We start from the raw sequence: 17,981 nt of genomic DNA, 5'->3' as shown, positions 1-17,981 counted from the left end.
TTAGATGTATTTACCCAATTCAATTTAAAATGAACTACTTTCCTTGGATATATTTTCTTCACCTCTTCCGGGAAAATAATACGTTCATTATCTCCGCAGAGCAATGGTATTTTTGCTTCGCACAGTATATGAAGAGGGATTTCCTCCTAATCCTCATAATATCTGCATACTGAAACAGCTGTAATTCCTAGCACTGGGTCATTCCTAATATGTACATATATACAATGTAGAAGTATAAGGAGTATAAGGATACAACAAACGCGCGAAATCTTGTTCAGTCGAGACTGTATCTCGACCACGCAGGGGACAACTACTTTCGCGAGTACTAGAACATACTAGAAAGAGCATTTACTAAAATAATATTCACTCAGCGGTTGAATTCGACCACAATCAGAGACACCTCAAGATTTGATTAAAATAAAAATACAATTTAGTTTTTTGTTGGCTTATAGATTTTTTTCTTGATAGCTGGGAAAGAAATTAACTTCAATTACTGCTCGTGAATGATAACTCATAAAAAGAAATAAAAAAGTATTCGGACACAGAGAAGAAAAGTTACAAAGCTATTTTACTTTGCTTTGTTTCCACCCTGTAATTCGTTTACTAATAACACAAATATTTCAGAAATTTCATCAAATTTTTATGCCCAAAACTGAAGCAAAAAGGAAATTCCTCGCATCTCTTAAATGTACGATTTTGAAATTCCTCGGTTGCTGAGCTTGGAAAATGAATTGAATATTACAAAAATTGCGGCGAGTAATAAATATCTTGTGGTTTTCTTTTGAAATTATGAAAAATTAATATAAATAAAAGTGAATACACTTATTCATATTGAATAGTTGTATTGAAGGGTGAGTATTATTATTTATACTAGCGACCCGCCCTCGCTTCACTTCGGAAACATAAAATTTTATTATTGATAGCTGAGTCCCGCGATGTTACACGCAGTTATTGTCGTACCGCGGGTAAAGCCGCGGGCTGAAGCTAGTCTAAAAAATTAGCCTAAGTTACTCCTTATATCATCAGCTACCTATCAGTGAAAGTCCCGTCAAAATCGGTCCAGCGGTTCCAGAGATTAGCCGGAACAAACAGACAGACAGACAAAAATTGTAAAAAATGTTATTTTTGTGTAGTCTTGCCATAAATAATACGACATAAATTTAAGATAATTTAAAGTATAAAAAGCTTATTCGAAGTGGTCTCCCTTGGCTGCAATACAGTCCTTTAAACGTTGAGGCCAGTTATCAATAGAAGCACGCACTCTTTCCATGGGAAAATTTTTCACTGCCAATCGTACGGATTGTTTTAGGGACTCCAAATTATCATGGCGTTTAGAGCAAGCCGTACTCTCTACAACTGACCATAAATCATAATCCAGCGGATTAAGATCGGGACTAGACGACGGCCAGTCTTCAGCTCTGATGAAGTCCGAAACGTTCGTTTCCAACCAAGACTGCGTAGACCGAGCTTTATGACCTGGCGCCGAGTCTTGCTGGAAGGACCATTCTTGATTATTGAACATGGTGTTGTTAAGGGGCATCACTACCTTCTCAAGAATTGTATCTTGACACACTTGTGCCGATGTTTTGATACCTTTTTCACAAAAGTATGGCTAAGTCACTCCTTCATAGCTAATACCCCACCAAACCATCACTGAAGTCGGATAGTGCCCACGTTGCACTCTGTCGACTAATTGGGAAGCTTCCTTAGAGCTTTGAGCATAAATACGGTCATTTTGTTTGTTAATATGTTGCTCAATTGTAAAAAAATTCTCATCCGTAAACAAAAATTTTCTATGACCTCCCTTTGCGTACCGCTTCAGTAGTTGTTTAGATTTTACCACCCTATTCTCTTTTAAATTATCAGTTAAGAAATGACCAGTACGTCTCTTACAGGCTGCAAGTCCTAAGTCATCTTTTAAAATACGCGACATGGTTCTAGGTGCTATCTTCATCTCCCGAGATAATTTTTTTTGCTTTCGGACAGGTTTTCTTCGAATTCTTTCCCTTACTGCTTTGACCACCTTTTTCGTACGAACACTACGTGGACGGCCAGATCTTTTTCTGTCACAAACAGAGGAGGTCTCATTGCATCTATTAATAGCCCTGTACACAAACATTTTACTAATACCAAGCGTATGGAGAGTTTTAAAAATTGCATTTGGCTCCATACCTACTCTTTATCACCCCACTTCATTTTAATATCGCAAAATATTGTACAATGTGTTGGCGCCAAAATGAGAAAACTCAATGAGCAATCATATAAAAATGACAGATTCCAAATTCAAATGTAATATTTTGTTTATTTTTAATTGTAACAGTATTTATAGCCAGAATAAGTATATTCATATGCATGTAGTAAAAAGAGGTTATTTCAATATTACAAACATACACTCCTATTTTATTTATATGTATAGATTAACAGTATATTACCTAAAAGAAATGTAGTAGGTTTATTATATGAAGAAAGCTATGCAAACATAGTTATTTTATAGGTAGAGCATGGACGCAGCCGCACGCACAGAAGCGTAAAGTGGTTGCGGTAATGAGCAAACACCCTTCATTATCAATTTCTGCGACATTAGGCACGGGCATGCCTCGTTTGCTTTCTTCCTATCTATGATTTTTTTTTACATAATTATACATATTTACAATTGTACTGCTCACTAATCAGATGAAATCTATATAGATTCTTTATGACTTGGACTTATCGGATATTTAAAATACCTGCATTTTACCATCGTGCCTTTTTTTTTTTACTCCAAATTTTTCTTTTTGCTTAGATGAGTGGACGAGCTCGCAGCCCACCTGGTGTTAAGTGGTTACTGGAGCCCATAGACATCTATAACGTAAATACGCCACCCATCTTGAGATAAGTTCTAAGGTCTCAGTAAATCTCCAAGCGCCACTCGCATGTTGTTTACGATAGTGTTAAAGAATAGGCAACTCAATCGATGACCGAAGACATTTATTATTGAGAGTAAGTATATGGTGCTATATTTTTCTTTTAACTTATAGAACTTTCAAGGTGGGTCATCAGCCAATTTTACTTAAAGTAAAGTAAAGTATTCTAAAGTAGTCTACCAACCTTCGGTTCTTATCATAAAATCAGTACGAGCTTTACCAGAATATATCAATGTTGCGTGTCCAGTAAGTACAAGTATCAAAAACGACCGATTATAATCATACCTATACAAAATTATAAAAGCGGAATTTCTATCTTTAAGATATAATAAAAACCATTAAGCATCTTATTCAAAAACAGCTATCAACAGAAACCTCCTTATAAAAAATATAGCTAATAGATTTCAAGTTAACTTTAGAAAAAACATTGAACCTAATTCATAAAGATCACCTTTAACTTTTCTAATTTAAAACTCTCACGAAGTTAAAACCGCATTGAATACTACATACTATTATAGTAATGTTATAATCGAACAAATCAGAAAAAAAATTACATACTTAAATAAAATAATAATAAATAAATTTATTAAATTGTATTTCTAATGGGTTTTTTAATATTGTATGATTAATAAGATTTTAATAACTATAGTAGGTATAATAATAATACACCTCAACATTTTTCACGACATCCAGTAATAAATGTTCGTATAAAACAGAAGCTACTATACATTAAATGAATCATCATAAATCCATCATCCAGTTTTTCAGCGCAGCTTAAACGAATTACAGATTTTACGACTCTTTTATAGAGTTGCTTTATTAAAATGTCTTTAATAATTTATAAAACGATATGACTAAATTAAACTAACTAAAAACAATTTATTGCATTTATGTTTAAAATTCAATAATTAATTAGACCACTGTCTAGTAAAACTGCAAAAGAAAGAATAATGGGTGAGATTAGTTAAAACGCTAGTCTAGTAACGTTTTAAATGTCTGATTTTTTCGTTATTCTATTTCATATTCACGATGAGCAACTGAATAATAATTGAATATGCAATTTCGAAAAGGGCACATGTCGCATATTTTGTCAAATACGTTTTTTCATATACATGTAGTTTTGAGGCTTACCTACACCCATTTTATAATAATTCCAGTAATTTTAAATTGCTAATTAACACTAAATTATATCTCAAAAGTTAATATTTTAAATTTTACACTGCTTTAGAAAATAATCAGTTTTTTTTTCGAAATTGCATATTCAATTATAGTTAATGTAAAATTGTAAGGGGTAATGTTCGATTTGGCGGTTATCGGTTCTAGGTAGACGAGGGTGCGCGGAGGGAGCGAGAGGCTGTAGGTGCTTCATTGATCGCACCGAGCGCAGCATCCCCGCGCGCTATACTGCGCCGCAACCCCGCAACCTCCGCAACGCCGCGCTTTCATCGTTACCACTCACTCGCACCTTTACGATTTACAAACTTCACAGAAGATTTTGGTAATATAGAATCCCTACGGAAACCGATATCTCATATTTGGGCTATATGTAATGCGTTTTAGAGTTTAAATGTTGAACTGTTATTTTTAGATAGATTATGAATTACATACATCCGATGAAGCGTATATGTAATTAAATGAACTCTGCGTATTATTAAAATTGGTATTGCTTAAGCTAAGCTAAAAAACTAAACAAAAAAGGTAAAAAAAAATAAAGATAAAAAAGCTTTCAATTTAGTACAATGACTTTATTATAATAAATAATACAGAGAAAAAAAAGAATTATATTCCCAGCATGAATTTTGATTAAAAATACTGTAAAAATAATTGTCTATTGTGCATTTGTATAAAGGATGGTACAGCGAGGATCTGAAGCTGAACTGTGATGAACACAAGGTCGGTGTGCAGCGAGGGCGCGCGGTGCGGCGTTTGAATGGGCGGGGTGACGCGACTGCGCGCCCTCGTTGTCTCCGCCAGTCCGCACACCGGCGGCTCCGCTGCCCCACGGTCGACCGCACTCCGTCAAACAACAATGCTCAAAAACACGCCGTAACTCGAGGAACATAGCCGCGCTCCGTTTGGCGATGCTAAAGCACAGGACGGCACTCGTTGCCGTCGGCGACCGTTCCTAAACACAGTTTTATTTATGAATAACACAAAAATTTAGTAAAGATAAGACATCAGGCTCAATAGATCAGAATAGAGTGACGAGAGTGCGGCGTAGGGAGGCGGGGGTCGGTGTCGCGAGGGTCGGGTGATGGCGCGGCGCGGCGAGGCGACGTCGTCGGGAGCGCGCGGCGCGGCGGCGTCGCGGCGCTGACATGGGCGGGCGGGCGCGCTGCTCGCTACTGGCGGCGCCCGCAGGCCTTCTGCTACTACTGCTGGGCCTGCTGTGGCCGAGGGGTAATTTTTTTTTTATTGCCTTTGTAGGCAGACGAGCGTACGGCCTACCTGATGGTAAGTGGCTACCGTCGCCCATGGACTTCAGCAATGCCAGGAGCAGAGCCAAGCCGCTGTCTACTATTATTGCTAATTATTATATTATTATTGCTAATTATTTACTGTTGATTGTGAAATTAAGGAGAATGCATATCGACGCTTGAAAGGCAAACGTGACTAAGCGACAATAACTACTTTATACATAAATGATAGGCAATAATCATATTCGATGCGCAAAAAATATATATTTCTAGGTACATTCGTTAAAATATAATTTTTTTCAGGTATTTCAACTTTAAATTAGTCTATTGTAAAGTTCACGCATTGTCGCTTAGTCACGTTTGCCTTTCAAGCGTCGATATGCATTCTCCCTAATTTTACAATCAACAGTAAATAATTAGCTATCAGATAACATAACTGACGTAAGAACTAAAATTTAAAACAACAATTTTTCTTAGTTAAATTATTTACCTACTACCGAAATTTGATCATTAGTAAATCAAGATGACAACATCGCTAAAGACAATAAAAAGATCCGCTTTGAAATGATTTCAAGGTTTGCCTTTAAATTCTTTACTCGCAATTCGTTAAATAACAAATAACATCATTTACTAATTATCCGATTTTTCGCAACGGAAAATATCGATCATAATTTTATGCTCATTTCTTAAATATTGTGACCACGTGACCTGCAAATGCAATTTACGTGCCTCAAGCGCCATGTTCCTTTGGCTTTCATTCTAAGGTTTTGTGATCCTTTCTTCGAGCTATTTACTTTTCCCACCTTTATACATAGATGGGTAATTACAAATTGAATGTTATTTTGTACAAGCAAATTTAAGCATTTAGCTTAATAATTAAATACGAGTAAATGTTATCAATTTTAAAATAAATAAAATTATGCCTAACAAATAAAACAATAAAGTTTGAATTATCAAAATGTATTTAAAACATGCATTAGTTAATTCTTGCTCATCAAGTATTTTAATGTAGATCGATTTGGAATCTTCATTGGTAAGCCGAAATTATTTTTCATCAAAAAAACAAATCAACACAACATTTTTTAAATTTGTTTTCAATACAAACAAAATCAAATAACGACGTTCCTTGGGTAGCAGCTAGGAAAGAGACGAAACACGTGCCTCGTGAAACTTTCATTGCAACTTAAAGACGTTAAGTACCTACTGTGATTTCTACGTTTCTTTTCGATTATTATTCGTTTCTCTCAATGCGTTTCGGTTTGAAGGGTGGGGCAGCCGTTGTAACTATACTTGAGACCTTAGAACTTGTATCTCAAGGTGGGTGGCGCATTTACGTTGTGGATGTCTATGGGCTCCAGTAACCACTTAACACCAGGTGGGCTGTGAGCTCGTCCACCCATCTAAGCAATAAAAAAAAAAATAAAAAAAAAAATATTCTTAATAGGGGTGTGCGGCGGTCACCACGAGAAGCGGTTGTTGCACCATCTGCTGGACCACTACAACGTGCTGGAGCGCCCTGTGGTCAACGAGAGCGACCCGCTGCAGCTGTCCTTCGGCCTCACGCTCATGCAGATCATTGACGTGGTATATTTAAGACTTACTATACGAATTACTTAAAACTTCAGTATAGTTACAACGGCTGCCCCACCCTTCAAACCAAAACACATTACTGCTTCACGGCTGAAATAGGCAGGGTGGTGGTACCTACCCGTGCGAACTCACAAGAGGTCCTCCTACCACCAGTAAACTATACTGAGACCTCAGAATTTATATCTCAAGGTGGGTGGCGCATTTACGTTGTAGATATCTATGGGCTCCAGTAACCACTTAACAACCTTGTTGTTGTTGGGTTGTGAGCTTGTCCACCCAATTAAGCAATAAAATATAAATAAAGAAAACTTTCAGTGTATCGATAGGTCAATGAACTCATTTATTAATTAATTATCGAATTCCATAGATATCATTACATTTCTCTGAATCTTGATTAAACCTTCAACAGTGCAGTAACCGGATTCCGGAGGGACCAATTGTCATTTTAATTGTTTTAATGTATATTTTAAAAACACACTTTAATATATGTACTTGTTCGAACACTTTTTGTAATTCACGTATTTTGAACAATGATACGGTTGAATATTCACACATAAATCGGGTGTATATTATCTTTTTAAAACAATGAGTTTACGACCCGTGGTAAGCAGTCATCGTCGCTCACGGACAACAGCACAATCAAGCAGTGGCCTAACGCTCTTTTAACAATATGTGACTTTTTTTTTAATTATCGGTTCCTTCGTTCATCAAATTGGGAGATAAACATAATTTATAACAATTAAAATATTTTTAGTCGAATTCGCGACAACCCTAGAAAAAAGTTCGGCTCCATACAGTAATTAAATTTAGCCCTTATAAACGTATTATGTTTTTGCTAATTTCACAGGATGAAAAGAACCAGCTTTTGATAACAAACATTTGGCTCAAATTAGTAAGTATAAAATTATAGCTTATATGATAAACCTTAACCAAAATAATCACTAAAACAAGAAATAACTAGCCACAACTTATTTTATTCATTACCACACACTGTAATAACTCGCACTCGCTTATTTAACACATATTAAATGAAAACAATAAAAAGAAACGTTAACATATAAAACAATTTCGTCAGGAATGGAATGATATGAATTTGAGGTGGAACACTTCAGATTTCGGCGGAGTTAAAGATTTAAGAGTACCACCTCACAGACTATGGAAACCAGATGTTCTTATGTACAACAGGTAATTATTAGTACAACTAAATTTGCGTCATACTTTAATTCGTAATTATTGTATGACTTTTTATCATAATAATTACAAAATTCTAAGATTCTACTTTAAGAAACGTGTAAATTTCGGTTTTGACTTAACACTTGCACAATTATTTGTAACGAAATTTTAATTAAAAACAAAGATTTGGACTAATATCTCCGCAGTAAATTCATTTTTAAAACTTCTGATACTATCTACGATCAATATTCTTACTAAAATAGTATACTGATCAATTTTTATTTGAAAATTGCTGCGAAAAATGATTGAAAACACAACCCAACTACTAAGCTAAACATAGAATAGATACCAAAAGTTAATATTATAGCCACATCGAATGAAATGGTTGGTTACTATTGTAGTTTTTTTTCTTTGTTTTTAGTAAAGTGAAAATTAAATATAAACCATTATTGTAATTGGATGATGCTTTAAAATAATTGACAACTATTATAAGTATTCACTTTTTTTTTGTGATTGTTTTGTAATCGATTATTGCTAAAAGAGTATTGTTTCTTGTTGTAAAGTGCGGACGAAGGCTTCGACAGCACGTACCCAACCAATGTTGTGGTGCGGAACAACGGGTCGTGCCTTTACGTCCCACCCGGCATATTCAAGAGCACATGCAAAATAGACATCACGTGGTTTCCATTCGATGACCAACGCTGCGAAATGAAGTTTGGCAGTTGGACATATGACGGCTATCAAGTACGTAACTATTAGCTACAACATTAAATGTATTTGAACAATAGGCGATTGCATGCAGCAGAGATGCGAATCTTGCGATGGATGTGTGGAGTAACGAGAATGGATAGAATACGGAATGAATATGTTATAGGAAGTTTGAAAGTGGCAGCTGTGACAGAGAAGCTGAGAAGTGCGCGTTTGGGATGGTATGGACATGTGATGAGACGAAATGAAAATGAGGTTGGTAAGAGAATGTTAACTATGAATGTGGAAGGATAAAGAGGAAGAGGTAGACCTAAGAAGAAATGGATGGATTGCGTGAAAGACGATATGGGTAAGAGGGGAGTGAGCGAAGAAATGGTATAAGAGTATGGAAGGAGAAAACATGTTGCTCCGACCCCAGATGACAAGGATAATGATAATGATGAAGCAAAACGCTCTATAATTAACTGGTAGGGTGTAACTGAGAGCTCGCATTTGCATGCGGATTCAGAACACCCTACTACCGTTAAATACGATGGAAGTATGTTGGTATAATACTCGGAGGACGCTCCCATACATATACCGCCAAATCCTTTAGTCGCCTTTTACGACACACACGGAAAAATACGGAGCCGTGCTCTTTTAGGCTGACACCACACGTTTGTTTTGTTAATTCAACGAATATGGTGATATTTCCACTGTGATGATTGATTTTAGGATAAACGTATTTGATAACTAATAAACATATTAAAGGCAGATTTGCAAGTTGATTTTACGCTGGGCTTATTAGTAAAATAGTGCTAAAGCGGTTTAAATAGATTCGTATTATCGGGAATGTATCTCTGAAAGTTAATGAAATAAAATTTCACAGTTGGATCTTCAATTACAAGATGAAGCGGGTGGGGATATAAGCAGTTTTGTCACGAATGGCGAGTGGGAGTTAATCGGTTAGTATTGTATTTATTAATGATTTAATAACACAAAAGGATTTTTCTACTCTTCTTACAATAATTAAACACGGTTTGGTACAAAAATATATTCCATTGTATAACTATTCCATTTAACATTCATATAAGTTACTTGTTCTCTCCCTAAATATTTTCCATGTAACGATCGACATAATAGGTTGGGGAAAAAGTCTTTTCGCATTATGGTATGTATGAACTTGTAATAGAATCTCTGGCTATACTATTTGTATTTGGCTGGTTTTGGTATCGTTAAAAGTTTAAAATTTAAAGAAGATAATTCCAAATTTAATTTAGGAAAATGTGTGATTTTTATTTATTTTTCGTACTGTCAAGATGAGTGAATCTAATGAAGAAATTCGATACATTTTAAAATTTTAATTAGAAGTTAAATTCTGGTCAAATGTAAATAAAAAGCGTTGTTTCTATTCAATTAATTTATAAGTAAAGATAATTATTATTCAAATCAGACACTTAGTATTAGTCTTTGAAGGCTGGATTTCATTACATCAGCAGCGCTTAAAATTGTAATATTACCACATAAGAATGCTTTTATGAAAATATACAGAACGCTCTGGTCGCATCCCTTAAATTGCAATCATACAAGCCGGTAGGATCAATAACACTATTCTGACCATTTACCGTAAAAAAACACGAAAAAAGATCAAGAAATATATATGTTTTTTGTGAGCCTTTAATTCCCAACTAGAGAGAACGTAGTACATATGAACATAATATAATAAACGCAATAAGGACGTTAAATCTTCATATTCCGTACTAAAACTCACTCCCCGGAAAAGAGACAGAATCTACCTTCTCAACTCCTAACAAAAACTTCAGACACATTTCACTATCATATCGTCGTATTTAGACACAATTATAATTACTTTCTACATTCCATGAAATGGAAGAAAATACTACATATTTTAATAGTAATTTTTTATATAATATATGTATTTTAATGTATACTTTATATCTAGTTCTATTCTTAACTAAGCCTCTTACTACTAAATAAACACGACATTAATAAGCATCCGGAAGTTATTTTTTCTTAAATTAGCTTTCTACATTCCAGTGTTAATAAAAAATTATAATAAATTATCATTTCGGTCTGTTGATGCCAAGTACTCATGACAACGTTAAATAACGACCGTATTGGCTCACTTGACTAAAGAAAGCATTTGGATTATTTTATTATTAGCTAGTTGACCCGGCAGACTTCGTCTCAATCAATCAATAAATAAAAGACCTAAACTTTTGTATAAAATAAACTTAAAACAAACAAAAGGAATCCGTCCGATGGGGGACACATCGAAGGAAAAACAAAATTGTTATTTTAATTTATTCTGAGCATTTTCATATTTATCTACCTTTTAAGCTTTCTCTGGACTTCCAGAAATAGTTCAATACCAGAATTAGCTAAATCGATCTAGCCGTTCGAGAGTTTTAGCGAGACTAACAAACAGCAATTCATTTATATATATATATATATATATAAGATAAGATAGATAGTTGAACTATGTAGAAGACTAAACAATAGTGTATTTCAACAGGAGTACCAGGCAAGCGGAACGAAATCTATTACAATTGCTGCCCAGAACCATATATAGATATAACATTCGCGGTCGTTATCCGTCGAAAAACGTTATACTATTTCTTCAATCTTATAGTACCGTGTGTCTTAATCGCATCAATGGCGCTACTCGGGTTCACACTGCCACCGGATTCTGGAGAAAAGCTATCGTTAGGTAATTTTTTCAGTACTTCTAATAATTTCTTACTATTGATAACCATTGAAATAGGAGACCTGGAGTTTTTTATATTATCCAGAATTTCTGTAAATTAAACGGTCGTCTGGAAGTTTTTTTCGCTTTTAGCGATAAGACCGCCTATTGTACAAATGTATCTGTTTTTTTGATTGTTTTTTGAATGTAAATTGTGTTTTGGTGTGCAATAAAATGTATTCCCTCTCTCTCTCTCTCTCTCTAAAATAGGAAAGAAGATACAGACTTTTCTATTCTGTAAATTTACTATTTGTATCTGTTATGAGGACAAATTATTCTTAATTATTTAATATAGCGACCCGCCCTCGCTTCGCTTCGGAAACATTAAAACACACATGAAACCAAAAATAAAAAATAAAAAAAAAGTTAAAAAAAGTAGCCTACGTTCATCAGGGACAATGTCGGCTTCTAATGGAAAAATAATTTTTCAAATCGGTCCAGTAGTTTCGGAGCCTATTCGAAACAAACAAACAAACAAATCTTTCTTCTTTATAATATTATATAGTATAGATAATAATATAGATTTAACTTTCTAAGAGTGTGTTCTGTTTTACGTTCTCAGGTGTTACAATTCTATTGTCTTTGACGGTGTTTCTGAACATGGTGGCCGAAACGATGCCCGCAACATCAGACGCTGTGCCTCTGCTCGGTACCTACTTCAACTGCATCATGTTCATGGTCGCCTCTTCCGTTGTCTCCACTATACTCATCCTGAATTATCACCACAGACATGCGGACACGCATGAAATGAGTGACTGGGTAATTCAAAATACTATATATACATATATATATTTTTTTATTGCCCTTGTCGGCAGACGAGCATGCGGCCCACCTGATGGTGAGTGGTTACCGTCGCCCATAGACTTCAGCAGTGCCAGGGACAGAGCCAAGCCGCTGCCTACCGCTTAATACTCTCCACAAGCCTCGTTTGAAGATGGACATGTCATAGCGCTCGGGAAACACCGTGGAGGGGAGCTCATTCCATAGCCGGATGGTGCTTGGTAAAAAGACCTCTGGAAACGCACTGTGGATGACCGCAGTGGCTCCAGGTAGTATGGTAGTAGTATATATATATATAATGTTCCTAATTCTTCTTTCCTTCTGCGGGCCTACTGGAAGAGATTTCAACATGAAATAAGTAGTGCCCTTGTACTCTGTATCCTTATTGTCGTGTTTCTTCTAACAGCTGTGTGTACAAAATATATTAAATAAATAAAAATAAATAAATCAATACTATTACTATGAAATCAATTACTTTACTTTATTATCGTGTAATAAAAATGAAAACCGCAAATTGCACCCGCACCCGGGTGGGTACCACCAACCTGCCTGTTTCTGCCGTGAAGCAGTAATGCGTTTCGGTTTGAAGGGTGGGGCAGCCGTTGTAACTACACTTGAGACCTTAGAACTTATATCTCAAGGTGGGTGGCGCATTTACGTTGTAGATGTCTATGGGCTCCAGTAACCACTTAACACCAGGTGGGTTGTGAGCTCGTCCACCCATCTAAGCAATAAATAAAAAATTAACCAGGTGGGTTGTGAGCTCGTTCACCCATCTAAGCAATAAATAAAAATTTAAGGAAATGGTGCATTCAGTGCATTATGCTTTTAGTGTTTGTTAAGTGCTTGACGATTGATGTTTTTCAGATCCGGTGTGTGTTTCTGTACTGGTTGCCTTGGATCCTGCGCATGTCAAGGCCGGGTTCGGCGACGACGCCGCCGCCGGCTCGAGCACCCCCCCCTCCCGACCTGGAGCTACGTGAGCGCTCCTCCAAGTCACTCCTCGCTAACGTGCTCGACATCGACGACGACTTCCGGCACGCGCAATCGCAGCAGCCGCCCTGCTGCCGCTACTACAGGTCCCTCGACGATCTACACGAACACTACTCGCCGTAAATAGCACGGTTACGATAATTCAACCCCGCCCCGATCGCTCCACAGTACACCCTCTAAAGCTTTCATCGATTTACTATTATAATATATTGTCTTATATTCAAATCGACTGTCGCACTCTTGTTCAAAAAAAACGTAACATTATCTCTACATTAGCTTAGTTGTAGTTCCCCGTCGTTCCTTTTTTGAACCTGTAGATAGGATTTATTTATGGACGGCGACTACAGAGCTGTGTGCGTTGCAGGGGGGGCGAAGAAAATGGAGCAGGCTTAGCGGCGCACAGCTGTTTCGGTGTCGACTACGAGCTGTCGCTCATATTAAAGGAAATCCGAGTCATCACAGATCAGGTAACAGATAACTGTATTGTCAACTAAGATATATGGAATTTGCGGGCTATCTATACATATAAAAATGTATTGCTGTTCGTTAGTCTCGCTAAAACTCTCGAACGGCTGGACCGATTTGGCTAATTTTGTTCTTGAATTATTTGTGGAAGTCCAGAGAAGGTTTAAAAGGTAGATAAATATGAAAATGCTCGGAATTAAATAATTTTTTTTTCCTTTGATGTGTCCCCCGTCGGACGGATTCCTTTTGTTTGTTTTAAGTTTATTTTACACAAAAACTTAGGTCTTTTATTTATCGATTGAGGCACTACGAAGTCTGCCGGGTCAGTTAGTAATACCTATAAATAAACTGAGTGTATTATTTTCAGATGCGCAAAGATGACGAAGATGCGGACATATCGCGCGACTGGAAATTTGCCGCCATGGTCGTGGACAGACTGTGCCTTATTATCTTTACCCTGTTCACAATCATCGCCACGCTAGCCGTGCTGCTGTCCGCGCCGCACATCATGGTGTCGTAGCGACCCGCCCGCCTGCGGATACGCATGCGAAACGTTCTGTGATACCACGAATACACGTTAAGTTGTGATGAGCGAACGGCGCGGACGCTGAGGACGCCGCATCGCCGCCGGCCTCGTCGCCCGCGCTCCCATCTAGAAAATAAGTTACCGCCGACTGCCATTCTTCTATACTCAAATCAAACGTTTTCTTGTCTTGATCCCTTCAAATCCTCATCGACTCTAGGTCTTCTTGGGAGTCGTGACCAACGGTCGTCACGTTTACCTAATAGAACAAAACTTCTATTAATGACATTCAATAGTAGTCTTTTTTACTACGGAAACTTAAGATTTTTGAGAGAATTGATGATCGGGCACATAGCGGACCATGGTATGCAAATTCATTATAATTAATCGGAATAAAGGTCGGCTGTCAGTTTATTGAATGAACCGAAAACGAAATTTTCGAAATCAATGAAAGCACAAATAACGTCTTCCTTCAAACTGTTGAACAATCTTTTTCGCATATTGAAATAATATTTGTTAGTATATCTTCGATCAGTTTCAACTTTGAAACAGCTCTTTTTTCTTCCTGTGCGATTCCGTGAATCGTGATTATGATCCCTGAGTTTATTTTCAGAAGTATTTGTGTCATTAGCTAGTGTAGAACTTTACAAACAATGTTGATTCAATTGGTACTGGTTGTGATATGCCTCGTTGTGAACGGGTGGATGTTGTTGTTAATGGTAAAATATCCAAAGTTATAGCTTAATTAAAAGTTCGTTAAAAAGTTGTAGGTAAACAAAATATTATTTAATAAAGACATACTTATGTCTTTCGAAACAACTTTTACAAGTCACCTTATAAAATAGTTATAACAAGTTTGTACTGCATTACATTAAACAACAGCGATTCATTATGCATTAATAGCGGTTTTTCTTTAACTTGCCCCCTCTTATGTAAAAAATTGAAATAAGGTTTACCGTTCTATGAATACCTAAAATTTATTCTAAACAGTATTTACAGAGAATCAATCGATCAATTAAAGGCAAACGGTTCCATAAATTGGAAAAGTAAAAAAAAATCGTTTTCCTGTTCCATTTACAAACAATGGTAATACTTGTTTATAATTAATTTATACAACATGAATCAACACAATTTACATGTATGATAAAATTATATTGACATATTTTATCTTCCACCGTTCATCAGTTACCTTATTCGAAAAAAAATACAATTAATAACGATTTATAAATTTTGTTTGCGTAAAATAATTATGTTTCAAGTTCGTGCGAAATTACTTCTGCACAACATTGTAAACCTCCCAAAAGGACAACGTCCAACGAGACAAATGCGCGGATACATTAAGTGAAATGCTGTATCCTCGCAAGGTTTCCTCATGTTTTCCTTTTTTGAGGTAACAAAGTAATCTGTGGCGCTCTAACTAGGAAGTTGCGGAACGACAAGGATTACGTGACAATGTTTGTATTTGTTTTTTTGTATCGTTTTAATTATCTCACTAACAAGTTGATAACGGTTGTGTGACGACCCTGACGGGGGGTGCCGCCGTGATGGTCACCGTTTCCGATAAATTTCATGAAAAAACTCGAATGCGGACCTTTCCGTCGACAATGGACGATATTTGTTAAATCGTCCTAGAGTTTTGTTAAATTGTTAATTTAATGCTCTGAACGCCGAAGTTTCTTTATTAAATATAAACGAATGGATCGAAAAGTGTTTTAATTATTTTTTCCTTTTCTCTTTTTAGCAAAAGGAAATTTAACCTTCACTGGCGTCATACTTGTTCTCTTCCAGGAAACTTTTATTGCGGCCATCGCATTCAGACGCAGGGTTGTACGGTTTTCCAATGATACCTCTTAGCTCGCACACTCTAATATTATTTCTGTGCTCTAACTGATATTTCTTGGGTAACCAAGTGGTTTAAGTGTTTCAAGAGGCGCAGTATAATGGCTTTCACAAACTTAGAGACGTTGCTACAATCTGAATAGGTTAATAATCGAATTTATAATAACTTATCAATTTCAAATAGTTTGTTTATTGCATCTGACAAGCTTAGGGCCTGTCTGGTGCTAAGTGATTACCGGAGCACATATACATCACGGCGTGCATGTCGCTAGTGCCAGTAGTTGTCAACAGCCCCGCGATATCCGCCGGGTCCTCGAAGCCCCTTACAGGGAAACGAATCGGGTCTCGGGACAAACTCTTTGCCTGGACTTTATCTTTCTGCCTAGGAGGCCTGGAGTGATGTTTTTGCTGGCAATAAATACATGGATTTAGTAATAAGGGACGATAATGAGTAAATGTATTGTGATTTAATGTGAATGACGATGATTGGTTGATGTAAGCGATGGTGTGATTGCTTATGTTGTTCGAGGAGCTGGGCTGATTTTTCACCGCAATCTTCATTCTTTATTCGTTCAATTATTCATTCATTCTTCACTACACAGAACTACGATAGATTTAACTGTAACTGAACTCTGTTAGAAAGCACGTCTGATTGGCGGTAAACTACTGCAGTATCATAGAACCTACTCTTGCTGATGCCCTTATTTTAAATTATGATGTCTGGTTGAATTTCGTACAAGAACCGTCGCGCCTTACATTTTTACATTTCACGGAGTAAAATAATGAAAGACTATGCACAGACCAAACCTTAAACAATTTTGTTTGTAAAGTAGAAAGCCTCGCTAACGTATCACACGTTCACAGTTGATAATAGTTTAAACTTTATGTTATAAACGTATTCTCGCACCAGAAACAGGTCGTTATGATGGTGTCGCCCCGTACGGGGTCATTACGCCAGTAGGAAATTATGCAAATTTTTATCACGTGTTACGATCAAGTCGTTGTTTCACGCTATCTATTTATAACATTGATTTCCATTTTAAAAACATTCGCATTAGGTACTCTTATTTCGTGGCTCACAGCTTTAGCATGAACAATAACTTTGTTAATGTACATTTTATATAAGATCGCTTAAAGTTGAAAACCTGGTCGAATTACGTATTCTTCAAATTTACAGCATTAATCTTCTTCTTCTATATATATAAAAATTAATTGCTGTTCGTTAGTCTCGCTAAAACTCGAGAACGGCTGGACCGATTTGGCTAATTTTGGTCTTGAATTATTTGTGGAAGTCCAGAGAAGGTTTGAAAGGTATAATAGATAAATATGAAAATGCTCGGAATTAAATAAAAATAACAATTTTGTTTTCCCTTTGATGTGTCCCCCGTCGGATGGATTCCTTTTGTTTGTTTTAAGTTTATTTTATACAAAAGTTTAGGTCTTTTATTTATCGATTGAGGCACTACGAAGTCTGCCGGGTCAGCTAGTATAAAATAAAAATATGTAATTAAAAACAAAACTTATAAAAGAATTAAGAGATCTAAACGTAAAGAATGCAGCAAGATATTTTATACATATGTACATTACATTGTATTATAACTTCTGTTTAATATATGAATAATATACATATAAATCAAATGTTGTAACCATTTATATATAAATAAAACAGGTGGTAAAGCGCAAGTCCTGAAACAGAAAGAATCAGTAGAAAATCGATGCCATCCCTAGGGATCATGGCACATGCGCAAATACCTAACGAATACGAACACAAGTGAGAAGATGCAATAACGATCCAATTGCACCAAATAAAGCACGGAGAATTTTTTTTTTTTTTTTGTATACCA

General features: G+C 36.2%; 1 protein-coding gene across 2 annotated transcripts; it reads left to right on the top strand.

The window, feature by feature from the left end:
- Positions 1-4,839: 4,839 nt before the first annotated feature.
- On the top strand, positions 4,840-16,005 carry nAChRalpha7 (nicotinic Acetylcholine Receptor alpha7). Of its 2 annotated transcripts, none has more exons than XM_028180726.2 (11): positions 4,840-5,303; positions 6,765-6,904; positions 7,758-7,802; positions 7,986-8,095; positions 8,647-8,827; positions 9,660-9,735; positions 11,307-11,501; positions 12,100-12,296; positions 13,185-13,396; positions 13,675-13,777; positions 14,143-16,005. In XM_028180726.2, exons 1-11 carry the CDS (start codon positions 5,222-5,224, stop codon positions 14,293-14,295), a joined length of 1,494 nt encoding a protein of 497 aa, XP_028036527.1. In that variant the 5' UTR covers positions 4,840-5,221; the 3' UTR covers positions 14,296-16,005. The 2 variants fall into 2 exon arrangements, with proteins under 2 accessions (XP_028036527.1, XP_028036520.1); XM_028180719.2 differs by having other exon boundaries at positions 4,845-5,303; positions 13,185-13,429.
- The last annotated feature ends 1,976 nt before the right edge of the window (positions 16,006-17,981 follow it).

This window comes from Bombyx mandarina, chromosome 05 (assembly GCF_030267445.1).
Source record: "Bombyx mandarina strain Sakado chromosome 05, ASM3026744v2".
Taxonomy (NCBI): Eukaryota; Metazoa; Arthropoda; class Insecta; order Lepidoptera; family Bombycidae; genus Bombyx; species Bombyx mandarina.
This window is presented reverse-complemented; position numbering and strand designations above follow the sequence as displayed.